The sequence below is a fragment of the Zingiber officinale genome, chromosome 5B (genome assembly GCF_018446385.1).
Source record: "Zingiber officinale cultivar Zhangliang chromosome 5B, Zo_v1.1, whole genome shotgun sequence".
NCBI lineage: Eukaryota > Viridiplantae > Streptophyta > Magnoliopsida > Zingiberales > Zingiberaceae > Zingiber > Zingiber officinale.
The window spans coordinates 44,003,563-44,025,329 of record NC_055995.1 but is presented as its reverse complement, the minus strand read 5'-3'; the positions used below and the strand labels follow the sequence as shown (position 1 = coordinate 44,025,329).

General features: G+C 33.7%; 1 protein-coding gene across 1 annotated transcript in view; it reads right to left on the bottom strand.

The window, feature by feature from the left end:
- Positions 1–3,152: 3,152 nt before the first annotated feature.
- Positions 3,153–21,767, bottom strand: part of LOC121984384 (protein GET4-like) — a 44,907-nt gene continuing 26,292 nt past the window's right edge. Inside the window, exons 7-12 of the mRNA XM_042537298.1 lie at positions 13,146–13,229; positions 12,568–12,614; positions 10,923–11,051; positions 5,025–5,109; positions 4,403–4,483; positions 3,153–3,396 (exon numbers count right to left, since the gene is read on the bottom strand). Coding sequence (XP_042393232.1) covers positions 3,388–3,396; positions 4,403–4,483; positions 5,025–5,109; positions 10,923–11,051; positions 12,568–12,614; positions 13,146–13,229 — 435 coding nt within the window. The 3' untranslated portion in view covers positions 3,153–3,387. The remainder of the gene's footprint in view (positions 3,397–4,402; positions 4,484–5,024; positions 5,110–10,922; positions 11,052–12,567; positions 12,615–13,145; positions 13,230–21,767) is intronic.

Here is a 21,767-nt window from a genome sequence, read left to right as displayed (position 1 = left end):
AGCCAGTGAGGAGCAACTATTTGGATAAACCAAGGAGTATAACACGTGCTAGTCTCTCAGAATGGATAATGTCTGAACTCATCAATTTGTCGACTAAGGATTATTTTAATACATTCAAAATTGCACATGTAAAGATGCTCATGATTCAATCACAAGTTCTCTCATGTTATGAATCATATTACGGATATTCAGTAAATGAGTTTAAGATTCAATCAAACACATAGAATGTGTACTGAAATAGTAAATCTTTATTTATCTAATAAATAGTGTATTACATAAGGTGATGTCTTAGAATATCTCTCAAATACAATAGAATGACAACCGGATTACTACTATTCGAAGGCCTTCCTCGTTGCTATCGGTGGTGTGGCAGGAGGTAGTAGGTTCAGTACAGCCCTACAATGGCACAAGGGGTAACGGAGGCTGATTGGGCAGTGGTGGCAAGACAGCAGCAACTTGTTGTTCGTGCTCGGATTGTTGCTGACCGACGGTCGTCAGACGTCCATTAGCAGAGGGCAGTATTCAGAGAGGCCGACAACAAAAGGGGCACCGGCGATGGGTGAGGGTGACCTCCCTTCAATCGGCGATTAGAAAAGGAGAGGAGATGATAAAAACCTAGCACTTAGATTTTAATCAAAGTTTTTATTTTCTTTCCAATCTATATCTTATATATATAGATCTCCTATTAGGTTTAGATCAAGTCCAAACCCGTATCCACTAACCCAAAATCCAAACCATTAGCCTTAAGTTTGATTTAAGACCAAACCATCTTAGTTCAAAACCAAACCACTTAGTTCAATAACCAAATCTCTTTTAATTAAAATCAAACTAATTTGTTTATAATTAAACTAAAGATAGTTCAATTCATCTTCAAAAGGCATGGTGCATCCGCGCTTCCGTATCGATAAAATATTTTCATATTTGCCCTTCATCTGGTCCAACCATACGCAATCTCTCTCGATCTGAGAATCCAATTCTCAAACTTATTTTAAGTATTTCGAATAAACTTGTAATACATGTAACTCAATAGGTTCCCGGTTAATCATTCATAATTAACCATTAATTACGAATAGATGACACCTATTAATACATCATGATCTTCAATTGATCGAAAAATCAACAGTTGATCTCAAAACCAATTTTTAAACTCTTCAGAAACTACAATGAATTGTGCATTGTTCCTTTCACTCGTCTTATACCTACTTGGTTCAAGACATGATCTGAATGTCGGTCCCCACTAGGCTAACTACATCACACCTAGCCCAAGTCATACTTCCTCCTCCTGTGGATTCAAATTACTTAAACATGTGTCCAAGAGTATTATACTCTTAACATATAATGTTTTGGTCAAAAACTTCAAATAATAATCCTAACAAGCGATCGTAGGGTATGTCTCCTTTTGTAAGGAGCGATAAGTCCTCTGTGGGTTATCCAAACACCTTCGAGCACTTTAACTTATATCCAATCATCCCATACCCACACCTCCATGAAGATGTATTGACTAAGATGCCAAATCATAAGTCTCTATAACCAAGGTAACCTAAATACCTTAAGTCAAATGAAACTTACACTTAAGCTGTAATAAGATCTTTGTTGACATATCCATATATGTATAAAACCATATGAAGTCTCATAACAGTCACTCCAATGAACTAGTTACCCTTAACTAACATCAATGTTTAACTCTCGATATTCCAATATCTCCAGCAGTGAGGAGCAACCGCTTGGATAAACCGAGTATAACACATGCTAGTTTCTTAGAATCCATGATATTTGAACTCATCAATTCATTAACTAGGAAATCTTTCAATACATTCATAATTATAAATATAGACATGCTCATTAGTTGTGATCCAATCATAAATTCTCTCATGCTATAAATCATATTGGAGACATTTAGCAAATGAATTTAAGATCCAATTATAATATGCATAAAGTATGTATACTCAAATAGTAAATCTTTATTTATCTAATAGTATATTCAATAAGATGATTAACTTATGACATCTCTTAAGTATAACATACTCTTATTTGGCCTAATGTCAATCGCCATGATATCTAATACTATAGATTTGGGCGTGACTCTCAAACTTACTTTGTGATATAGTCTTTGTCAAAGGATCTGTCAGGTTCCTTTAAGTGGAAATATTTTTTATGTGTATTTCTTTCCTACTAATGTTCTCTCTGATCAAATGATAATGCTAAAACACATGTTTGGATCATTGGTGAGACCTGGGTTCCTTCGCCTGTGCAATGACTCTATTATTATTACAGTAAACAGATAATGCTTCAACAATAGTCAAAATCATTACAAGTTCAAAGATGAACTTCTTGATCCAAACTGAAAACTACTTCTTTTGTTGCTTTAGAAGACGTAGTATATTTTGCCTCTATGGTAAAATAATAACAATATCTTGCTTGGAACTCTTCGAACTTATTACGCCTCTATTCAATATGGATATGCACCCAATTGAGACTTGGAGTCAATCGACTAACTTATTCGACAAAGAATCAAAAGAACATTCTTTTTATCCATATATAATTTTCTTTTATCTAAAATATCCCTTTGTTTTCAGACAATCTAATCGAAAAATATACACAATTCCTTGATAGCCCAACACAACCTAAACTAAGATAGTGCTACGTTGTACAAAACAATATTAAGGTAGTATTACTTTATACAAAGCCACAATATAAGGTAATATTATTTTATACATAGTCATTAGATAGCAACCGAGTTGATTATCACATACTAAATTTATAAAATAAATGGAGGGCAAAGCGATATTACAGTTATTAAATTACCAGTAGGATGCTATTTTAATAGTTTTTAGAGGAATGCTCTTTCGATGATATAGATAAACAAAAATATTTTTTAATTTTCTACCTTTTAATTTACCAAAAAATGTTATTATGCAAATGATATAAATCTAATCTAAAAGCTTAGCAAATTGTTGGTAAAATAAACTAGCAATGTTACGTGAGTCCGTATCTGATATCAACATTCCAAGATTTGTGACGGAATGGCCCCAAATAATGCGCATCAGGTAAAAAGTAAAAAATAATGCACCTTCACTTGTTCAGACTCAACAGATTTTCTTCAGCAATTCGACTACTTTCGCTTGAACCCGACAGTCAGAACACTTGTAGGATTTTGTTTAAACAGAAATCAAAGATTTTATTCAAGAAGACAATTAAACAGGATACAAATGAGCTTTTTCAATGGAGAATACAATTTTGGAGACATGATCTACGAAAACAAAATAATTTGAACCTACTGCATCTTATTGCTTAAAAACTCTTTGTTCCTTTGAAAGCAAAGGAAAAGAAATTTCTCAGCCCCAACTGGCTCCCACACTTTGACATATTTAAGGCTCAACAAAGCACTCACATCATCTGCAACAATAGTTTTGATAGTTACTAATTTTGCAAGTGAAACGAAGATGAAATCATTGTTACCTTCTAACTTCGTAGTTGCATGCAAATCATCCCATTATCATATCATCATTTTTATTATTATAATTTTTAAATTTTTTTTTTTGCACACACCATAAGGTGAGTTTTCGGTCTAAATTAATCAAACCGAACCATTTTTTTTAACGAACTGAACCAACCAATTTTTGATTAAAAAAAATGAATAAATCAAACTGAATTTTCAATAAAAATCAAATCAAACATCCCGACTTTTTTTAAAAATTTGATTTGACTTAATAAAAATTTAATTCGGTCTAAAAATTTGATTTGGTTTAAAAATTCAATTTATTCGGTTTAACCAAAGAAATTTCAAAACCAAACCCGAACTAAATTAATCAATTTTTTAAAAAATAAATAAATTCCTGAATAAACCAAATCGAATTTTTAAATTCGGTAGATTTGATCTGTTTATTTAGTTTAACCAAACTTTTGCTCACCCTTACACACCATAGTTAAGCAAATGAACATATTTCCAGAATTATTTTGTAAAAATATCAATTTCAAGAAGCATCAACAGAAATTGTCAAAACGTAATGATGTGGAACAGTTGAAAATGGGTAAACATAAATTAATTAAAACCTATAGGAGTAAAATAAAGGTTAGCAGCACAAAACAAATGACATTCATACAAGACCAAAACCGATCACTCAAAATTCTTCAGTAGCACAGGAGGAAAAAAGGACAAATTTAAGAAAAGGAACATAACTTCTGTGAATGAAAAATTACAATTCAACATAGGTGTATAACTTTATATTACTACGGCTATATATATATATATATATATATATTAAATACGAGATTACAAAGCAATCTTGGTTAGCATAGTTCTTAAATATCTTTTAATACTTCAGAACTGGATCTAGTTCACAAATCTTAGTCGAAGACAACACTTAACTAGTATTTTCTGAGATTACTAGAGTATTGGTACCTTAAAGAGATCACCAAAAATGCCTTGGAGGCCATTTCTGCGTTGCACGCCATAGAACTTCTCGGCAATTTCATCTAATAACTAATAATAAGAAGGTAAAAAATTTAAGTAACAATACAAATGTATCAGTCAGCTATATCACATCATCTAAATTTCTGTTTAGTTATAATATGCTTTTGAGTTATCAAGCGTCTGCATTATGATTTGATGCAATATCTATTTTTCTACAAACAGAAAAAAGTAAATAATCATAAATGGCTAGCAAACCAGCAATCTGGACACAAATAAGATTAAGAATATAGCAAGATCATTTATGGGTAGTCTAAAAGAAGAAGTGGTAGCGTGAGGTACAAAAGGCTATTAACATGAAGAAAACAGATTTTTTTAAAAAAAAAAAACATTAAGTTGAGCAGTAAAAGGAACATTTTAGGTGTCACAACTTCAACACCCACCATCTTTGCAGATCAAAGAAGAATAACCAAGAAATGTTGCATCTCATAAGGTTTCCTTTTACTTTTGGTTCTACCTTACAAGTAACATGGAGTATCAGGGCAATGGATGGTCACCATTACATGTAAAGGTTAAGAGAACAGTCAATTGAAAGGCAGGAAGATAATAATACCTCATCAAACAAAGACTCACGATCTATACTTGACTTGTATTTCTGCCTCAATAACTTGAACAGTGGGAAAGCATCTCTTTCCATCCTGGCGGTTAACATACAAACTCATCACTATTTGCATGTATGAATGAGCAAATCAAAGGTCAGATGATAATAAAAATAATAAGTCAGCAGTTCTAATTATTTGAGAGTATCCACATGGATTTTTTCTTTAATCATTGCATAAGAGTATATCTTTGTTTGTGGACCTCAATACTTAATTTTATGTGACACTTATTAAACCGCACAACTCCAATACAAGGCGTTTTCTAGTCAATCAACTACTTATAGAATTATTTTTCACTTAAACAAAGAAGTGAAAAATCTGTTCTCTGATCTAACCACTAGCTTTAATTCAATAAACAATAAAATCTCTCCTTGTTGATTCAATATATCTAAAAAAATAATGTATTTATTGTCCATCCAGCTTTTAATTGATCAAGCCTTGATCTTATGAGAATAAATCATTCAGTCAAGATTCAAATCAAAAGGTCAACCCTAGTTATCAGAATAATTAAAAGAACGCTCATCCTTTTCAAAACATCAAAGCAACACCCTTATACTGAAAATACCCTTATTCCAATATTGTTTTAGTAGCCATGGAATGGCTGCTACAATGTGTAAAATTAAATTATTTTTTTTTTAATTTAATTTGGTCATTCAATACAATAGTTAGGAAGAGAGATAGAAAGATTTATAAAAATTACAAAGTCATCCCCAAAGAAAGCTTAAGTACCCAACATAGGTTAGTAGTTTCAGATATACGCCACAATCATAATATCAATAGAAGGAAAATATACACAACTCTTAAAATTAAGTAGGGGAAGTTAAAAAAAGGGAAGCAAAATATATTTAAGGAGAATATAAGAGTACAAGCATTAGGTGAAATATACTTGTGAGTCGAATACGACATGAGATAAGATAGTATCAATGTTAAAAATAGTAGCCAAGAACATACTTGGTGAGTTAAAGGGACATGCACCACCAAGTAAGGAATCTTGGTGGTGGAATGAAAAATATAAGAGAAAGTGAAGGAAAAAAACAAACAGCCTATAAAAAATTAAATATTTATAAGAACGAGGAAAACTTAAAAAAATATACAATAGCCAAAAAAGAAGATAAGAAATCAATGAATGAAGCAAAACAATAAAACTTTTGAACGGTTATATCGAAAATTAGATATAAAAGAAGGGAAAAGAGACATTTAGCTAAAGTGAGAGAGAAAGAAAAGAGATCTTATCAAATAAGATATATTAAAGATGAATGTGGTACTAGTAAATGATAAAGAAATAAAAAACAACAGAATAAATCTTTTTATCAATTTTTTAATAATGATTTAGGTGACCAACTTAACTTAGGTAATTTAAGTAAGTCAAATAAGTATAGAAATTTAAATTTTTATCATAAAATTCAACCTTCGAGCAAGCTTTAAATATGATGCAAAATGGAAAAGTCGTTGTACCAGATGATATTCCGATAGAGGTATGGAAGTGCCTAAGGAAACAAGGTATTAAATGACTTACAAAATTATTTAATATGATATTGAAAACGATAAAAATATCTTTTCAATCAAGGGTAAGTCCTCTAGTTCCCTTATATAAGAACTAGAGAATAACAAAATTGTGCAGACTATAAAAGTATTAAACTAATGAGTCATACCATGAAACTTTGGGAAAGAGTAATAGAAAAAAATTAAGAAGATCATTATGATCGAAAATCAATTTGGGTTCATGTTTGGAAAGTCGGCAATAGAAGTTATACATATTTTCCAGCAACTAATTAAAAAATATCGAAAGCAAAAGAAAATCTAAACATGGTATTAATTGACATAAAAAACTTATGATAGAATCACAAGAGAAATTATATGGAGAATTCTAAAAAAGCGAGATGTTATCGTAATATATATTGAACTAATTAATGATATACATGAGGATGTAATAACATAACTGAAACATTTCCAATAAAAATAGAGTTACATCAAGGATCAGCTCTAAATCTATCTTTTTACACTAATCATGGACGAACTCATTGGATACATTCAAAACACAGTACTGTAGTGCGCGTTATTTGCAGATAACATTATTTTGGTAGATGAGGCACGTGAAAGAATAAATGCTAAACTAGAATCTCAACGAAAAACACAATGAAAAATTTTAGGCTTAATAGAGTAAAGACAGAATATATAAAATTTAAGTTTAACAAGTTTAGCAATACCAGACATAATAAGACAATTGTTAAGATAGGAAATTACGAGTTGTCTGGAAGCTTTAAGTATTTAGGATTATTTTTGCAAAATGGAGAGATTGAGAAAAATGTCTTATATAGAATACAAATAGAATGGTTGAAATGAAGAAAAGTGTCCCGTGTTTTATGTGATCGTAAAGTACCTCTAGAACTTAAAGGGAAGTTCTACTTGCTATATTATATGGCGCTGAATGTTGTGTTATAACTCAAGCACATGAACAGAAGATAAAAGTTGCAAAGATGAGGATGTTAAGGTGGATGTGTGGACATACGATGGACAGAATAAGAATGAAAGCATTAGAGAAAAAGTTAGAGTTGCATATATTGAGAGAAAACTTCGAGAGACATGTTTAAGATAGTACGAACTTGTACTTAGACGGTTAATAAATACTCTAGTTAGGTAATGTGAAACTATAACAAATACGCATATCAAACGAGAAAGAGGTAGACTAAAAAAAGACTTGGTTAGCAAAATAAAATAAGATAAAATTTATTTAAATATAGATAATGATATTGTAGAGGATAGAGCCTAATCGCGTAGAAAGATCCATGTAACCGACCCCACCTAGTGGGATAAGGCCTTGTTGTATTCAATACTATCTAGAGAACCCTAGGATAAGGCTTTGTTGTATTCAATACTATCCAAAGAGCACTTTAAAGGGGAAAAAACTCTTTACCAAAACTTGGTCAATATCGCTTAATCTCGATCTAAATCACTTTTAAAAGGTCAAAATCACCATAAAAAGGTTAAAATCACTTTAAATAACTGCTACAATTTTGTAGCAACCACTTAGGTTGTTACGACAATTTTATGAAGATTTTGACCATTTTGAAGGGATTTTGATTAAATTTAAGCAATCTTAACCAAGTTCATAAAGAGTTTTTTTTATATAAAAGTGCTTTATATATAGATTTTTTGATCGAGTTGATCAGTTTATTTTTACATGTAGCAACTACTCAGTGGCTGCTACAACAACACTAGAATAAATACATTTTAGGTATGAGAAATATCGTGGAGCATCCATTTGACATGTTAAAAGCAAGGAGCGCCCTTTTGACATTTCAAAAAATTAGGAGCACATTTTGATTTTTGTCCTTATATTTATTCTAATTAAACTATCATACCACAAATAGGATAGATTATGGAGATTGATCACATAAAGGCTAGTAAGTTTATCCAGTATCATCGCATAAAGAATAGTGTACCACTTAATACATTTCCAAGATGACCGAATGGATATGACAACTTGAAGACTCGATCAGCGATGAAGATGAAGACGATATGAAGCTTGGGATGAAGCCACAAAATGATCCGATAGTGGCTGTGTTGATCTACCTTGATATATTGAAGGAGTTGGAGATAGAGTTAGCTGGTTTCCTGGGCACATGGTTGGACTTGGGGGTCTGTTAAGGGTGTGCGAACTGATTTTAACTCTTATTTAGCATTCAGAGTTGATGTATGAAAGGAATTTCAGCTTCAAGAGAAGAGTCCTCATGGGTAGGTTTGTCTTGATCATGTTAATCTGATAACAATCCTATAGCCATGGATGTGAATGATAGAATTAGGACACTATAAAAGTCCACTACGGAATTGTGGTGATAACAGAGGTTGGTTTGAAGAAGACACAGTTGAGGATAAATAGCCCGGCATTGAAATTGGTGAAGCATGTTCTGCAAATGTTATGAGAGCTCAGATCTGGGCTGAGGGTGGTGGGTTTAGCACCAAGGTTCTTTGATTTCTTTTTTCATAATGATGGTGAATGTACAGAGATTCTTTCAAAAGGACCATGGTTCCTAGAGACATCGTGTATGGCCAATAGTGGAGCAAATTGTTGATATTCCCATTTGATTGCAACCCTGGTCTTCCAATTGAGTTGATTCATCAGGATATTCTGCTTCTTTTAGTAAGTGGTCAGGTGATTGGGTGTCCACTACTGAAAGGTCATTATTCTAATTTGGCAAAGGGTATTGTTATGGTTAGTGCTATGTACAATAATAGGGGTCATTCTTTTGGAGGAAACTCATCAGGGGGAGGCAGCCAAAAGGTGAATTTTAGGATGTGATAAGGTGATTTGGTGTCTGCAACTGGAAGGTTTAAAGGAATTATTCTGGTGTGACAAAGGGTATAGTTGAGGTTGGTGCTACGTACAAGAATAGACAGCTTTTTCTTCTATTATTTCTGCTAAAAACAAAGCCTGGTTCACTGGTGTTTATGCAAGTTTATCTAATATATTGGGGATATGCTCTGGAAGTTGTTGAAGGGATTGCAAGTAGTTGATGTGCCCTGGCGAGTCGCAAGGGACTTTAATTTGTGTTTGCAAGTTCAAGGACAAGAAAGGAGGTGTGTGGCTCAACCGGGGGGAGATCTATGACATGGTTTCTGGATTTCATAGATATTGCAGGTGTTTTTTTTTTGGAATTTATTGGGCTTAGATACTTGGAGTGACAATAGATGAGATAGTGAAAAAAACTTAGGTAGATCGAGCAGGGTTCATGCAAATAAGCCAGCTTTGAAGTTATTCAGTGATGCCATAGTTACCCACCTGCAAAGAATTGCTTCTGATTATTGTCCAATATAATTTTCTGCATGTTGCACTACGAGGGTGACAAATTGGAAGAAAGATTTGGGTTTTGTGCATTATTGAAGAGAATATGGACTTAGAAATTGCAGATTGTCAGGTGAAGTGTGGTCAGTCTTTCACTAATGAGATAAGTGACAAGTTATAGTGTCCTCAAAACATTTAGCTGATTCAAGCTCTAGGGTTGTTGGCAGCCTTGAGAGAAGATTGAATTGTGCACTAATCAAATAGAGTTGGAATGCAGTAGAGAGTTTATTAGTTGTACGTGCAAGAGTCAAATGAGTTGAGGAGCTTGTATAATTTGACAGTGGCTCTAAACAAGAAGATTCTTGCTAAGTGAAAGACCAACGTTAGATTAAATTCAGATGAAGGTGGTGACACAAATCTAGGAGGAGAGCATTTGAGGCTAATAGTGTAGCCAAGTCAGTATTGGTTAGTGGTAGTGGATTTTGAAATAGGGATGGGAAACTGCAAAACTCTTTTAGATGCTGGAATTAATTAGTTAGCTGAGAGCATTTCTCTTCTGAAAAGTAAGACATAGTCTTCAAGAACAACTGTCATACCAGGTAGCTTAGATATGATAGAAGATCCTTAATCAGTTAGGTGACCATTCATGTTTGGATGGACATATGATCTCCAATAGTCAGTGGCATCTTAACAAGTATATTTGGTTGTTTCCTACAAAAGTTGCAAAATAAAATTGAATGCAATTATCTTGATTTTCAGTGTTCCTACATTAGACCAAACCTAAACAAGTAAACTAGTCAATTTGCTAAAAAGCTACTATCTAGAATGCTCAAAGGAAGTGGCATTTGCTTATCCACAAAATCTGAACCACATACCCTATCATATGAATATTTATTGGTAGTGTAAAAGATGAACAAACAGTAAACTATTTTAAAATAGCTATAGCATTCTTCTAGGCAATCACAGGTTCAGGCATGGCTTCAAATATCTGTAAAGACGCATATTATCACAATCATATCTGATTATAAATATGTTTTCAGCAAAGGAGACATGAATGGAGAAGACTTACGTCTGCAGAAGATACTCAATAAATTGGATCAAATCCGTTTTTGGAAGCTCAAGTTGCTTTTCATTCAATTGCAATTTAACATTATCCACAAGGTTATTTGCTTCCTTAAGATTTCCTTGAGACAGATATCTATAAAAAATAATAAAATGCATAATGTTAGAAACACTAATAAGAAATTCAAGATAAACATCAATACATAGATTTATGAGTTACAGTAACAAATTTAAATTGCCTCCAAATACATTATTATGACAACAATCTATTTATTTAAGTGGAATAAATCAACCTTACTCCGCCAAAATATAGACAAGTATGAGTTTAGATTAGCATAGTTCAAATCTCTATTTGAATCAGTGATACAACTCCCAAGTATAGACTTGCCCGAGAAACTTCTTTCTATCTTGTGCAGCCACTAAAATTTTACAAAATTTAAAATAAAGATAACAAAATATATTTAGGGCTTGTTGTTGTTGTTAAAATAAAGATGAAATGAATGATCATAGAGAAGGAAAAATGAATTGATATGAAGTTTTGAATCTGAGTTGGTAGTATCTGCTTCTATTTAAATGATCTGAAATTGTTGCGCAATGATACTGGCTGTGATTAAGATTGCTTATATTATCATTGATGAAACAATGAACTGTACTCAAAATTGAAGTAGCTGGAACCATTTCTGAAACTTGCTGAAATAAGAAAGTTGTTCTGGAACTGATACTATCTCATACTGGATTTTTAATCTGAATCTGATTTCAGATGCTGGATTAGTTTCTAGGTGAATTGGGTATGGCTCATTCCCAGCTGAAACATATGGATAATCTGGTTATGGATCGGAAAATTGAATATGTTTTTGGTTCATTTCTGATGTAATTAAACAAAAATGGGTGCTGCCGCTTACAACTTTTTTTATTGTGGTTGGTTGGTGGCTGGATTCTGACTGCTGCTAACAGCACTTGTACTTTTGACTGCTGACCGTAGTGCATTATTCTTATATTAGGTTTGGTTGCTGCTATCAACATTGTTAGAGTTTTCCTTCTGCAAAATGTTTCAAAATTTAGCCGGCTATCTTTTTGGGCAAGACAAGAGGGTCCCTTTTTCCTTGTTTTCGAAGCCTTCTATGTCAATCAATTAAATGTAAAAATTGGTAATTAATTGTATGGCTGATAATGGAAAATAATTAATTATATTATATTGGACTAATCAGGACATTATTTAGGTCTTATTAGCTTGAGTATTTTGTATCAGCAAAGCACCTATCTTATTCCATCAACTTGGGAAAATGTGTGGTAAATATTTTATTTTATTTTATTTCTGTTTTAGGTTGGCGTATCTAGTTTAGGATGGAAACATAAATAATTGTTCGATAGATAGTAGTATGGGTTTCATTTAGGTATTGTGAATCTCATAATTGTGTTCTCATGAAGTTGAATTGCAATGAGCTGATGATGTAAAGATAATTTTTTGACACCATTTAGAATGCATGTGAATAGTTTGTTTTGCTCTTGAGGTTCTCTTCTATAGGGATTATGAGTTGATATAGAATATGAAGAATTTTTCTTGAGAAAGATTATATCCAATTTTCTCTGATTCAATACACACTTTCCATCGAGCAAAAGAAAAATGAATTGAGATGACAAAAAACACTTACAGGAGGACTCCACGAGCAATTGCCACATCATCCTCCCCAGGATAGCACTGTCCAGAAAAATGATTTAAGAAAAATCATACGTGTAAAATGAGAATAGAGTCTAATAAAGTCAAGAGCAGATGTTCATTTCGTACTCCCAGACAACTAGTCGATTTTAAGCATATAATTCATAGCTTATAACAATCTCAAAATTATGAACTCAAGCATTAACTAACACAGCTGTAGACTATACCCATAAGCTCTGGCTGATGAATGCCTTGTTAGGGAACATAAATATATATATTCCACATAGAGTTCAAGGACTATATATTCGTAAAGAAAAGATATTCCAAGAAATAAGAAATCTAGTTTTATAGTACTAATATATGTAGCAAAAATAAATAAATGAACTATTTGGGGCTTCTATAGAATTAAAGTTAACTACTAGGTAAAGTGACATTGTAGCCATAAAACAAAAAAGTTGGGATTGTGGTCTATCATTATTCATGAATGTTTCCTAATTTCACTAGCACTTCTTTCACATGTGTTCACCTGATGGAAGACTATTTCTCCGAATATAAATATTTCTGAAGGCTTACCTTACCCATAAAATTTACAAGCACAGAAGCAAACTTTGTAGAATCCTCTCCTCGAACAAAATGACTTGACACCTTAGCCATGTCCTGTAGACCATTTGCATGAACAAAAGATGAGGACGATATGTAAAGTAATACAGAAGTTTACATTTGAACAAAAATGAAAAGAAACAGTGTGAATAAAGTAACTATGCATAAAATAATAAAATGTTGAAACGACTAATAAAGGATTAAACAAGTTCCATGGGAAATAAGAGAAGATATCATTATAGAAATCTTATACAGGTCTTAGTTTCTTTCATCAGATAGCCAATTTACTTAGATAAAGGCTAGTTCAAAGACATGCATATATTAAAAATAATATAAGAAGGATCTGAATATGCTCGAGTTCAGGCACATTTTCCTGTGCATAACTGAAGCTTATGGGGTGAACCAGGCTCACATAAATGGTTATAATAAAGATTCTCTATGAGATATAGTTGAATAACATTAAACAAGATTGTCTTTAACAACCTGTCTTTTCCTAGAAGGATATAGAAACACATTATTTCTTGAATCTGAGAAGGCTACGAGAACTCGCAGGCGAGCTAGGCATGGCAAAGACCTAGGCCAAGCACAACCCACATGTCAATCCAGCCTGAGACCGCAAAGAGGGAAGTGCAGTTCAATGGTAAAAAATGAGTAAAAAAGAAAAATGGTTGGGTCCACCTATCTTGATATCTAGCCTCTCTCAAGTATATGTGCTCTCAACACTCAACTCATCAAGAGTTATTTTCCGTTAGGCTACTCATCCCTTAGATGCACCTGGGCCCTCTACCACCCTTCATGTTCTCCTATGCAGTTCGCCTCCTCCGGCTCAGCAATACTCTGAGATTTCTCATTCTATGGTCCCTCGGATGCTTCAAGCCATTCTTCTCCAATCTTCATGAGCCTTGAGCTTTCGAGTCACCAACCAACCTTAATCGCACTAAGTTGTCTTTAAGTGTATTTCTCTAAGTCCTGCACAACTCAAATATACATATCAAGTATCAATATGATCCTAATGTAAAACATTTACTTAAATATCAAAATCGAAATGATCAATCCTGAACACAATGGGTCGATTGCACCAACATATATAGCACCTTGTACCCATCAAATAGATATATTTCAGCCACTCAATTTCTAACTATTAGGTCATGTGGTGGTAGAGGTCACTTGGAAAAATCAAGGTTATACCAATAAATAGGATAGGCCCAAATATTTACTTATGGAAATTTGAGGTTTTTCAAAATGTTTGTTATTATTTTTATTATTATCCACTTAGCCTCCTATACACACTGTTCATGTTTCATAGATAGCCACAACTACTTAGGATGGTACAAGCTCTCATCCTTTTAAACTTGGCTCTAACCTACTATCACAATTCCTATTACAAAACATACCCATCTTCTTCAGATCCAGGCTATGAGATATGCCTTCTCTCAATGATCAAATCTTATAGAGGTATTTCTATTACATTTATGATATCACTCAGCTTTATACTTGGATCCTTGGCTCAAGCTCCATTAAGCACATTTAATAAAATTCACTCATTTATACACACAACACTTAATTTTCCATCAAAAGTCAATAGCTTTATCACAATGGCAAAAGAATTTGAGCAAGTTTTTATTTCCTTTTAAATGTCTAATTTTGCTTTTAATTTAGGGCAAAAATCAAAAGGAACCACTTTTTAACAAAAAGGGCGGCCCATTTTATTTATTACCAAAGTGCACCCTAGGATGCTTCACTATCTAAATTGTCAACATCATCTTAATCTGCTTAGAGTAATTTATTCTCTCCCGCATGACTAAATAAAATTAGATCGGATCATTCCCCGGGCAATGGTGCGATGGTTAGACTCCAACGGATAACCCAAAGATCTTAGATTCGAATCTCAACTGCAACGCACAGGGAATTTTCCCCTCCAGTGAGAAGCAGGCCTACAAATGTTGGTGTCTGAATGGGCCTCCATTAGCACTTCCTGATTTATCCTGATGACTAGTGAGAAACTTCCATAGAGTCGGGCCGATCACCTCCGGAATTAGTCGGTTCGAAGAGCTGGATACCTGGATTACAAAAAAAAATTAGATCAAATCTCTTTTGACCTATGTTCCACGTGATCCGTCAAAGGATGCTATTATATTATTGCAGCTCTTTAATTCCACTGACCAACAAACACCACTTTGTTTCTCTCCTTTCTTCTCTTATCTACATTATCAAAAGGTAGCCCCTTCATAACAAAATCTCAAAAGGGTGACCCTTTTTGGTTTATCTTCAAAGCGCAATCCAAGATGCCTCACTTTATGTAAATTACCAATATCCCTCTTGCCTAAATAAAATAGGATAGATCCTCTATCAGCCTACGTCTCACCTAATACACAAAAGGACACTTTAATATTAATGCAATTCTTCAATTCCACCGAACCAACAAATGCTACTTCGCTTCTTTATAATCAAACTTCTCTCCTTTCTTCTCTACTCTACACTATCAAAAGGGCACCCCTTTTTCATAGAATTGTTGAAACAGTTAACCTTTTTGATTTATCATCAAAGTGCACCGGAAGATGCCCCACTTTATCTAAACTATCAATATCCCTCTTAAGCTATTTAGACCAGTGTATTTCACCCACTTGACTAAATAAAATTGGACTGGTCCTCTTTGGATATATGTCCCCCATAATCAATCAAAGGACATTCTAATATTAATGGAGTCCTTTAATTCCACTAAACCAACAAACATCGCTTTGATGCTTTATCATCAATAAACTTCTCTCCTTTCTTCTATGATCTACACTATCATTTTTGTTTCTTCTATTTCCATATATATATTTTGAAGTTGTTATTCATTTAAAAGCACTTTTATGAAATTTTAAAATAAATAGATCTTGACTCACTCATTATTTTTTTACTTCTTTAGACTATGTACCAATTTAAATAAAACTACTACATAGTCTTAAACTAATATAAGATGGAAAAAGAAGACATAGGAATGTTTTATTGGTGCAATCATTGCCAAACCTTGTGGTATTACATGTGATTTTGATATTTGGATCAAGTTTAAATTAGGAGATACTTACATATGTATCAAGTATCTGAGTAGGAAAATTGACGACGGCTATTACAAGTATCCAAGTTGGTTTATGTGGATTGAATACTTGATACCAACAAGTTAGTGAGACCGGATGCTAGGCAAGGAAGTCAAAAAAAAAAAATCGAAAATCGAATTATTGGTGATCTGAAAATCTCAATCGAGGAGACTGGATATTAAGGAAGGTCAAAAACTAGATTCTTGGCGACAATAAAGACCTAGCTGGTCATGGAGTCGAAATAGTAAGAAAGGAAGTCTAAGAGGTGAGGAGTCCCTAGGCATGAAAATCCCAAAGGGAACAAGGTCTTTTGGCAAATTATAAGCTTCAGTAAGTGTGCAGTTTAGGACTCGATTATTATGATCATTATCAGGAAATGAGTCGCCTAGTAGATGAGTCAATAGATAAATTTAGTTAGTCAACTAGCAAACCCCAAGTCAGTTCTATTCTCAGTTAGTGTTTGATCTCGTCAACTGATGGATTTAGTCAATTGACTAGCAAAATCATTGTTTAAAATCTCAAGTTATATCCAACTGTAAGTTTATGACTGGAATGATATAGTTTTGGTACTGTATGGTGTTGTCCCGATATATTTTTAATATTTTTTAAATATAAAATACATTAATTAAAATTAAAATTTTAATCTAAATATTTAAAATATAAAATATAAAAAAAATAAAATATTTTTTAAAAAAGAAAAAAAATACGAGATCACGGCACCTCCGTATGGTAAATAAATAAATAATTTATCATATATTTTTAAAATTAAAAAATAAAATATATATATTAAATTAATATGATAGTTTTATTAGATTTTAATTATTTAACTAGGAGTTGATTGAAACTAACCTAAGTTTTAATTTTTTTCCCCACGCACGTCCCCTATCACGACCCTTAGAGGTCGCAACGGCCTCACCGCGACCCATGGAGGTCGCAACAGCCTCGCAGCGGAGGTTGCGGAAGTCAAGGAGGCCTCGCCGCTACCCTCAGAGGCCTCGCCGCTACCCGCGAAGGCCTCGCCGCTACCAATAGAGGTCCCCTTCGTGGTGATGATGGTGTCGAGCGAGCGGGTGAGCGGTAAATTACGCCCGGCACGAAGAAAAATTTTAAACCATGAGCAAGATCTTAAAGCATGTCTAAGGATTTGTGGTTTGGCCAAGTCGACTAATAGATACATCCAATCGGCTGATAGAACACTAACGAGTGTTCAGATATTCGTGGTGTTGTAGAGTTGATTGATTGATTCAGTTAGTCGACTAGCAAACCCTAAAGCCTCTTTAACATTTATGGATTGATTCCATTGATTACTTTCAAGTATTGAAGATTATATCACTAAATTAATACTATGATCGATGGGGATTAAATAGAAGAGAGTGTGATACATCTTTGAGAATAGTAACTCGATGATGATCAATTACAAGATGTTATGATCAGTTGACTAACCGGTCAACTGAAGATCAAACATAAATGATCAAAATAATATGACTCATGAGAACAGTCGATTGGAGTGGCAAACCCAGATGACTAATATTATAATAGGAAACAAGAAAGGAGTTGTTAAGCAGGCAAACTCGAGTTGTAACAACTAGATTTACAACGTATATTGTTCACCATTCAATAATGAATAGTAGCAGTCAATTGATAACTGTGCAAGAATCAAGCTAATTGGGATTTTGATGAAGCTATAAATACACAAACTTGGCGGAACGACAGTCGTGAACAATCTTCAGAATTCTCACCCAAGCTCTTTTTCTTATTCTTTGTACTTTTCTCGTTTTCGTACTTGTCTCCATCTATTGTAAGGAAAAGATTTGTAAGAGGATTCTCGACCTCCGATGCTTCCAAGGAGAAAGATAGCAGAATTTTTTAGAAGTGATCCACCTAAAGAATCAGATGTCGTGGAGAAAGAGTCTAAGCATTGTCAAACCAGGTTATATCGCTCATTGTTCTCTGATTGCATTTCATTTTTCTTCATTTACTGATATTATTTCTTTCGGCAACATAGACTATTAATGTAGGTAACGAGCAAATGTAAGCAACGCAAGCGAGAGAGACTATTCACCATCCTCTCGCCTCTCTTCTAGTTGTTTACATTGCCCAAAGCTGATTTAAATGTTAGAATTGAACGACTAAGCTATAGGTGGGTGCATAGCGATCCTTAACATGCAAGTACAATTCTATCTACTCTTGTTATCAAACTAGCATAACAAGGTCAAATAAAACATTAGTTGTGCAAATAAATCATTCAAAAAATCACACTTATAATAATCGCTAATACGTTAGGCTCCTACTACATGATCTATGATCTGTTAGAGGATCACTCACAGAAAGCATCACTTCCACCTTCTTGGTCAAGTACCAGAAGTGGAGAAACATCTTTCAAGCACAAGAGTTACAAGGATTTACGAGAAGTCTTATAATAAAGGCGAGAAGCTCTAACAAGACTTGACCAATCTTATTTTCACAGACCTTGAAGCTTCCAACAAGCTCTCCTGTTATAGCCTTCAATCCTTCAACATCTCTTGTTATTTGCCACCCAATGGTCAACTAGTCTACATCACCAGTCAACCATTGTAATGCAGTAACGACTTCTTTCTGCTTTCTATAATAACAATTAATCGATTAATCATTTACCATCAGTCAACTACTTGTCATCAATCGACTACTTAGTCGATTTAGCCTATTAATTGTCTCATTAGACCCAATCGACTACCCCAGTCGATTAATGTCCATCATCCTTCAACTACTCAAACCACAAACCTTGAAACATTTTGGGATATTGAGTTTCTCTATCCATTGATATCTAACTACAACCACTTCTAAAGTTGAGTCAGTCTATGTTGAGTTCTACTCTTCATACCTATTGATACAGTGATTCAACACTCAGCTGACCAATATCTTACTCTTTGCAATTTAACTTTGCCCTCCACTATCTCGTATCAAGTTGCTCGATCCCTCAAATGCGGACAAGCAATCGACTCCTCCACATGTCATCCTTCCACCTCTTCACATACATGGTCCGCCTCCATTAGCTGTCGTCCTCATTGGCTCAATGCTTCTCATCCTACGGTCTCTCGATTTACCTCATGCAACCTTCAATAATCACTTACAAACCTCAAGCCATCGTGCTACTAACCTACTCCAGTACCACCTTAGTATTCTTCATCCTGCAATCCCTCAAATGTCCCATACCATACTTCTTCGATCTCAATAGACCTCTAAGCCACTGAGTGTGACACCTTGGTCATGCCAATCCAATATCCATATACTCGACCTCATTGAGTCACGAACTTTCCAAAAGCTCCGTGTGTGTTCCGACAAGTCCTTACACATTCAAACACATACATCAAATACAGAAGCAAGGGCTAACTTAGCCCAAACATTAAAAATCCACCGTCACACTGAACCACTTGGGACACAATTGCATCAACACTAAATTGGAAAAGAAAGATATATGGTGACTCTGAAGGATCTTTTTCTAATTTAAAAAAGTTTAAGAGCAATAATTTTGGATAAAACTGCTATATAATTGTAAATTATTTTAAATTGGAAAATGAAGGCATATAGTCTTTAAAGAGTCTAAAAACACAAAGAATTTTTTATTTGTGAACTTAAACGAGTTAGGTTCATATAGCAGTTTTAGCCAACAGTGCTACATGGTCTTATAATACTCTAAATTGAAAAAGCATATAGAGTTCCAAAGGGTTTGTAAACTTAGACCATTTCAGGGTTGGTTTTAGCCAACACTGCTACATGGTCTTATAATACTCTAAATTGGATATATATATATATATATATATATATATATATATAGAGAGAGAGAGAGAGAGAGAGAGAGAGAGAGATCCAAAGGGTTTGTAAACTTAGACCAATTCGTGTCCATGTAGCAATTTTGTCCAAATCAACAACATGAACCTCTATATGAATGCATATAGATTTAAATGTCAAGTTGATACCAAGACAAGAGAAGCCATTGACTAAGGTGCAAAGACTTTTTAGAAAATTAAACGACCTCAAAATCACAAATACGAGACCAAACAAAATGTTTGCAATGAGTAGCCATGATGTCATGACCATTTAGAGGCAACATAGAGAATTATATGATAACTAAAGAATGCTCCGACTAGAACTCTCTTGTATTAAGATTAAGGTCACCTTCAGATCCCACTAATGTTGACTAGGCAAGTTCTACCATAGATAAGAGATTCACATCATCGTACTGTACCCTTTAGGAAAGTAAACTAATTTCCTAAAAGAACAAGGAGATTTTTTAGCCAAATCAAGTTTAGAGGCAGAATATAAAGTTATGCTAGACACATGAGTTTATCTAGATTAAGGAATTAATTACGGAACTAGGACATGCTCCTAAGAAGTCAAACATTTTACTGTGGTAGTCAAGTTGTCATGTACATAGTTTGTAATCCCATATTCAATAAGAGAACAAAACACTTTAACATTGAATGTAACTTTGTTAATGAGAAGATGCAATCCAACAAAATTATATCATTTAACAACTCCAATGAAAAGTCATCAAATTTTCTACTAGGATCAAGTGTATCTGTAACAAGCTAAATTTCATGATATATTTAATTCAGCTTAAGTGGAGTCTTAGCCGACCCCACCTAGTGGAATAAGACTTTGCTGTTGTTGTTGTTATGTGGAGTCTTGAAGACCTAAATGTGAATTCTAGGGACCTACATGACATATATTAAATAGGGTTAGAATGCAGTATTCCAATTATGAAAACACCTGTTTATAGAAGGTATTACTTAGGGAGAACTAACCCTAATTTCCCCAAATACATGTAGCATAAATATATCCAAGTTAATTCTCCTTCCAAAGAAAATCTCAATTTGAAGCTATTATTTTTCCACTCCTCCCCTTAATTCAAAGTTAAAAGCATGGTTTAAAATTTTATAACATGTCAGAATTTTGTCGTTTTGTCCACCACCCGGCACTAGCACCGCGGGCCGTCATGAGATCGCAACGATCTCCATAGTGTCGCAGAGGTTGTCACGATCCCAAAGCAACCTCCGCTAGGTCGCGATCTCGCGGCATCCTCCATGGCGTTGTGGTGCCTCCACAATCCCACATTTTTTTCTTTTAAAAATTATTATTATTATTTTTGGATAAAAAATTTAATTTTAATTAATATATTATATATTTAAAAATTATCAAAATTATATCGATGTGATATGGTACCGAAATTGTATCGTTTCAATCATAAACCGAAACTCTGATATTGGTCGAAATTTTAAATCATGGTTAAAAGGCCATTAAATTTTTTATTTCATCCATCTCCTTGTTAGCTCCAAGATTATAGGAGCAATTATTTTCTCTTTCTTTCAACATTTTCTCTCTTCATTAGATGTTTCTCCAATAGTTTCTCACTTTTATAGTACAACACCAAAAATTTACTTTCCTCTCTAATTATTTCTCTTTGAGTGATTGAAATACAGTTCCATGCCAGACAGCAAGGACGGTTTTACCGCTCTGACACATGAGCGAAACTGGC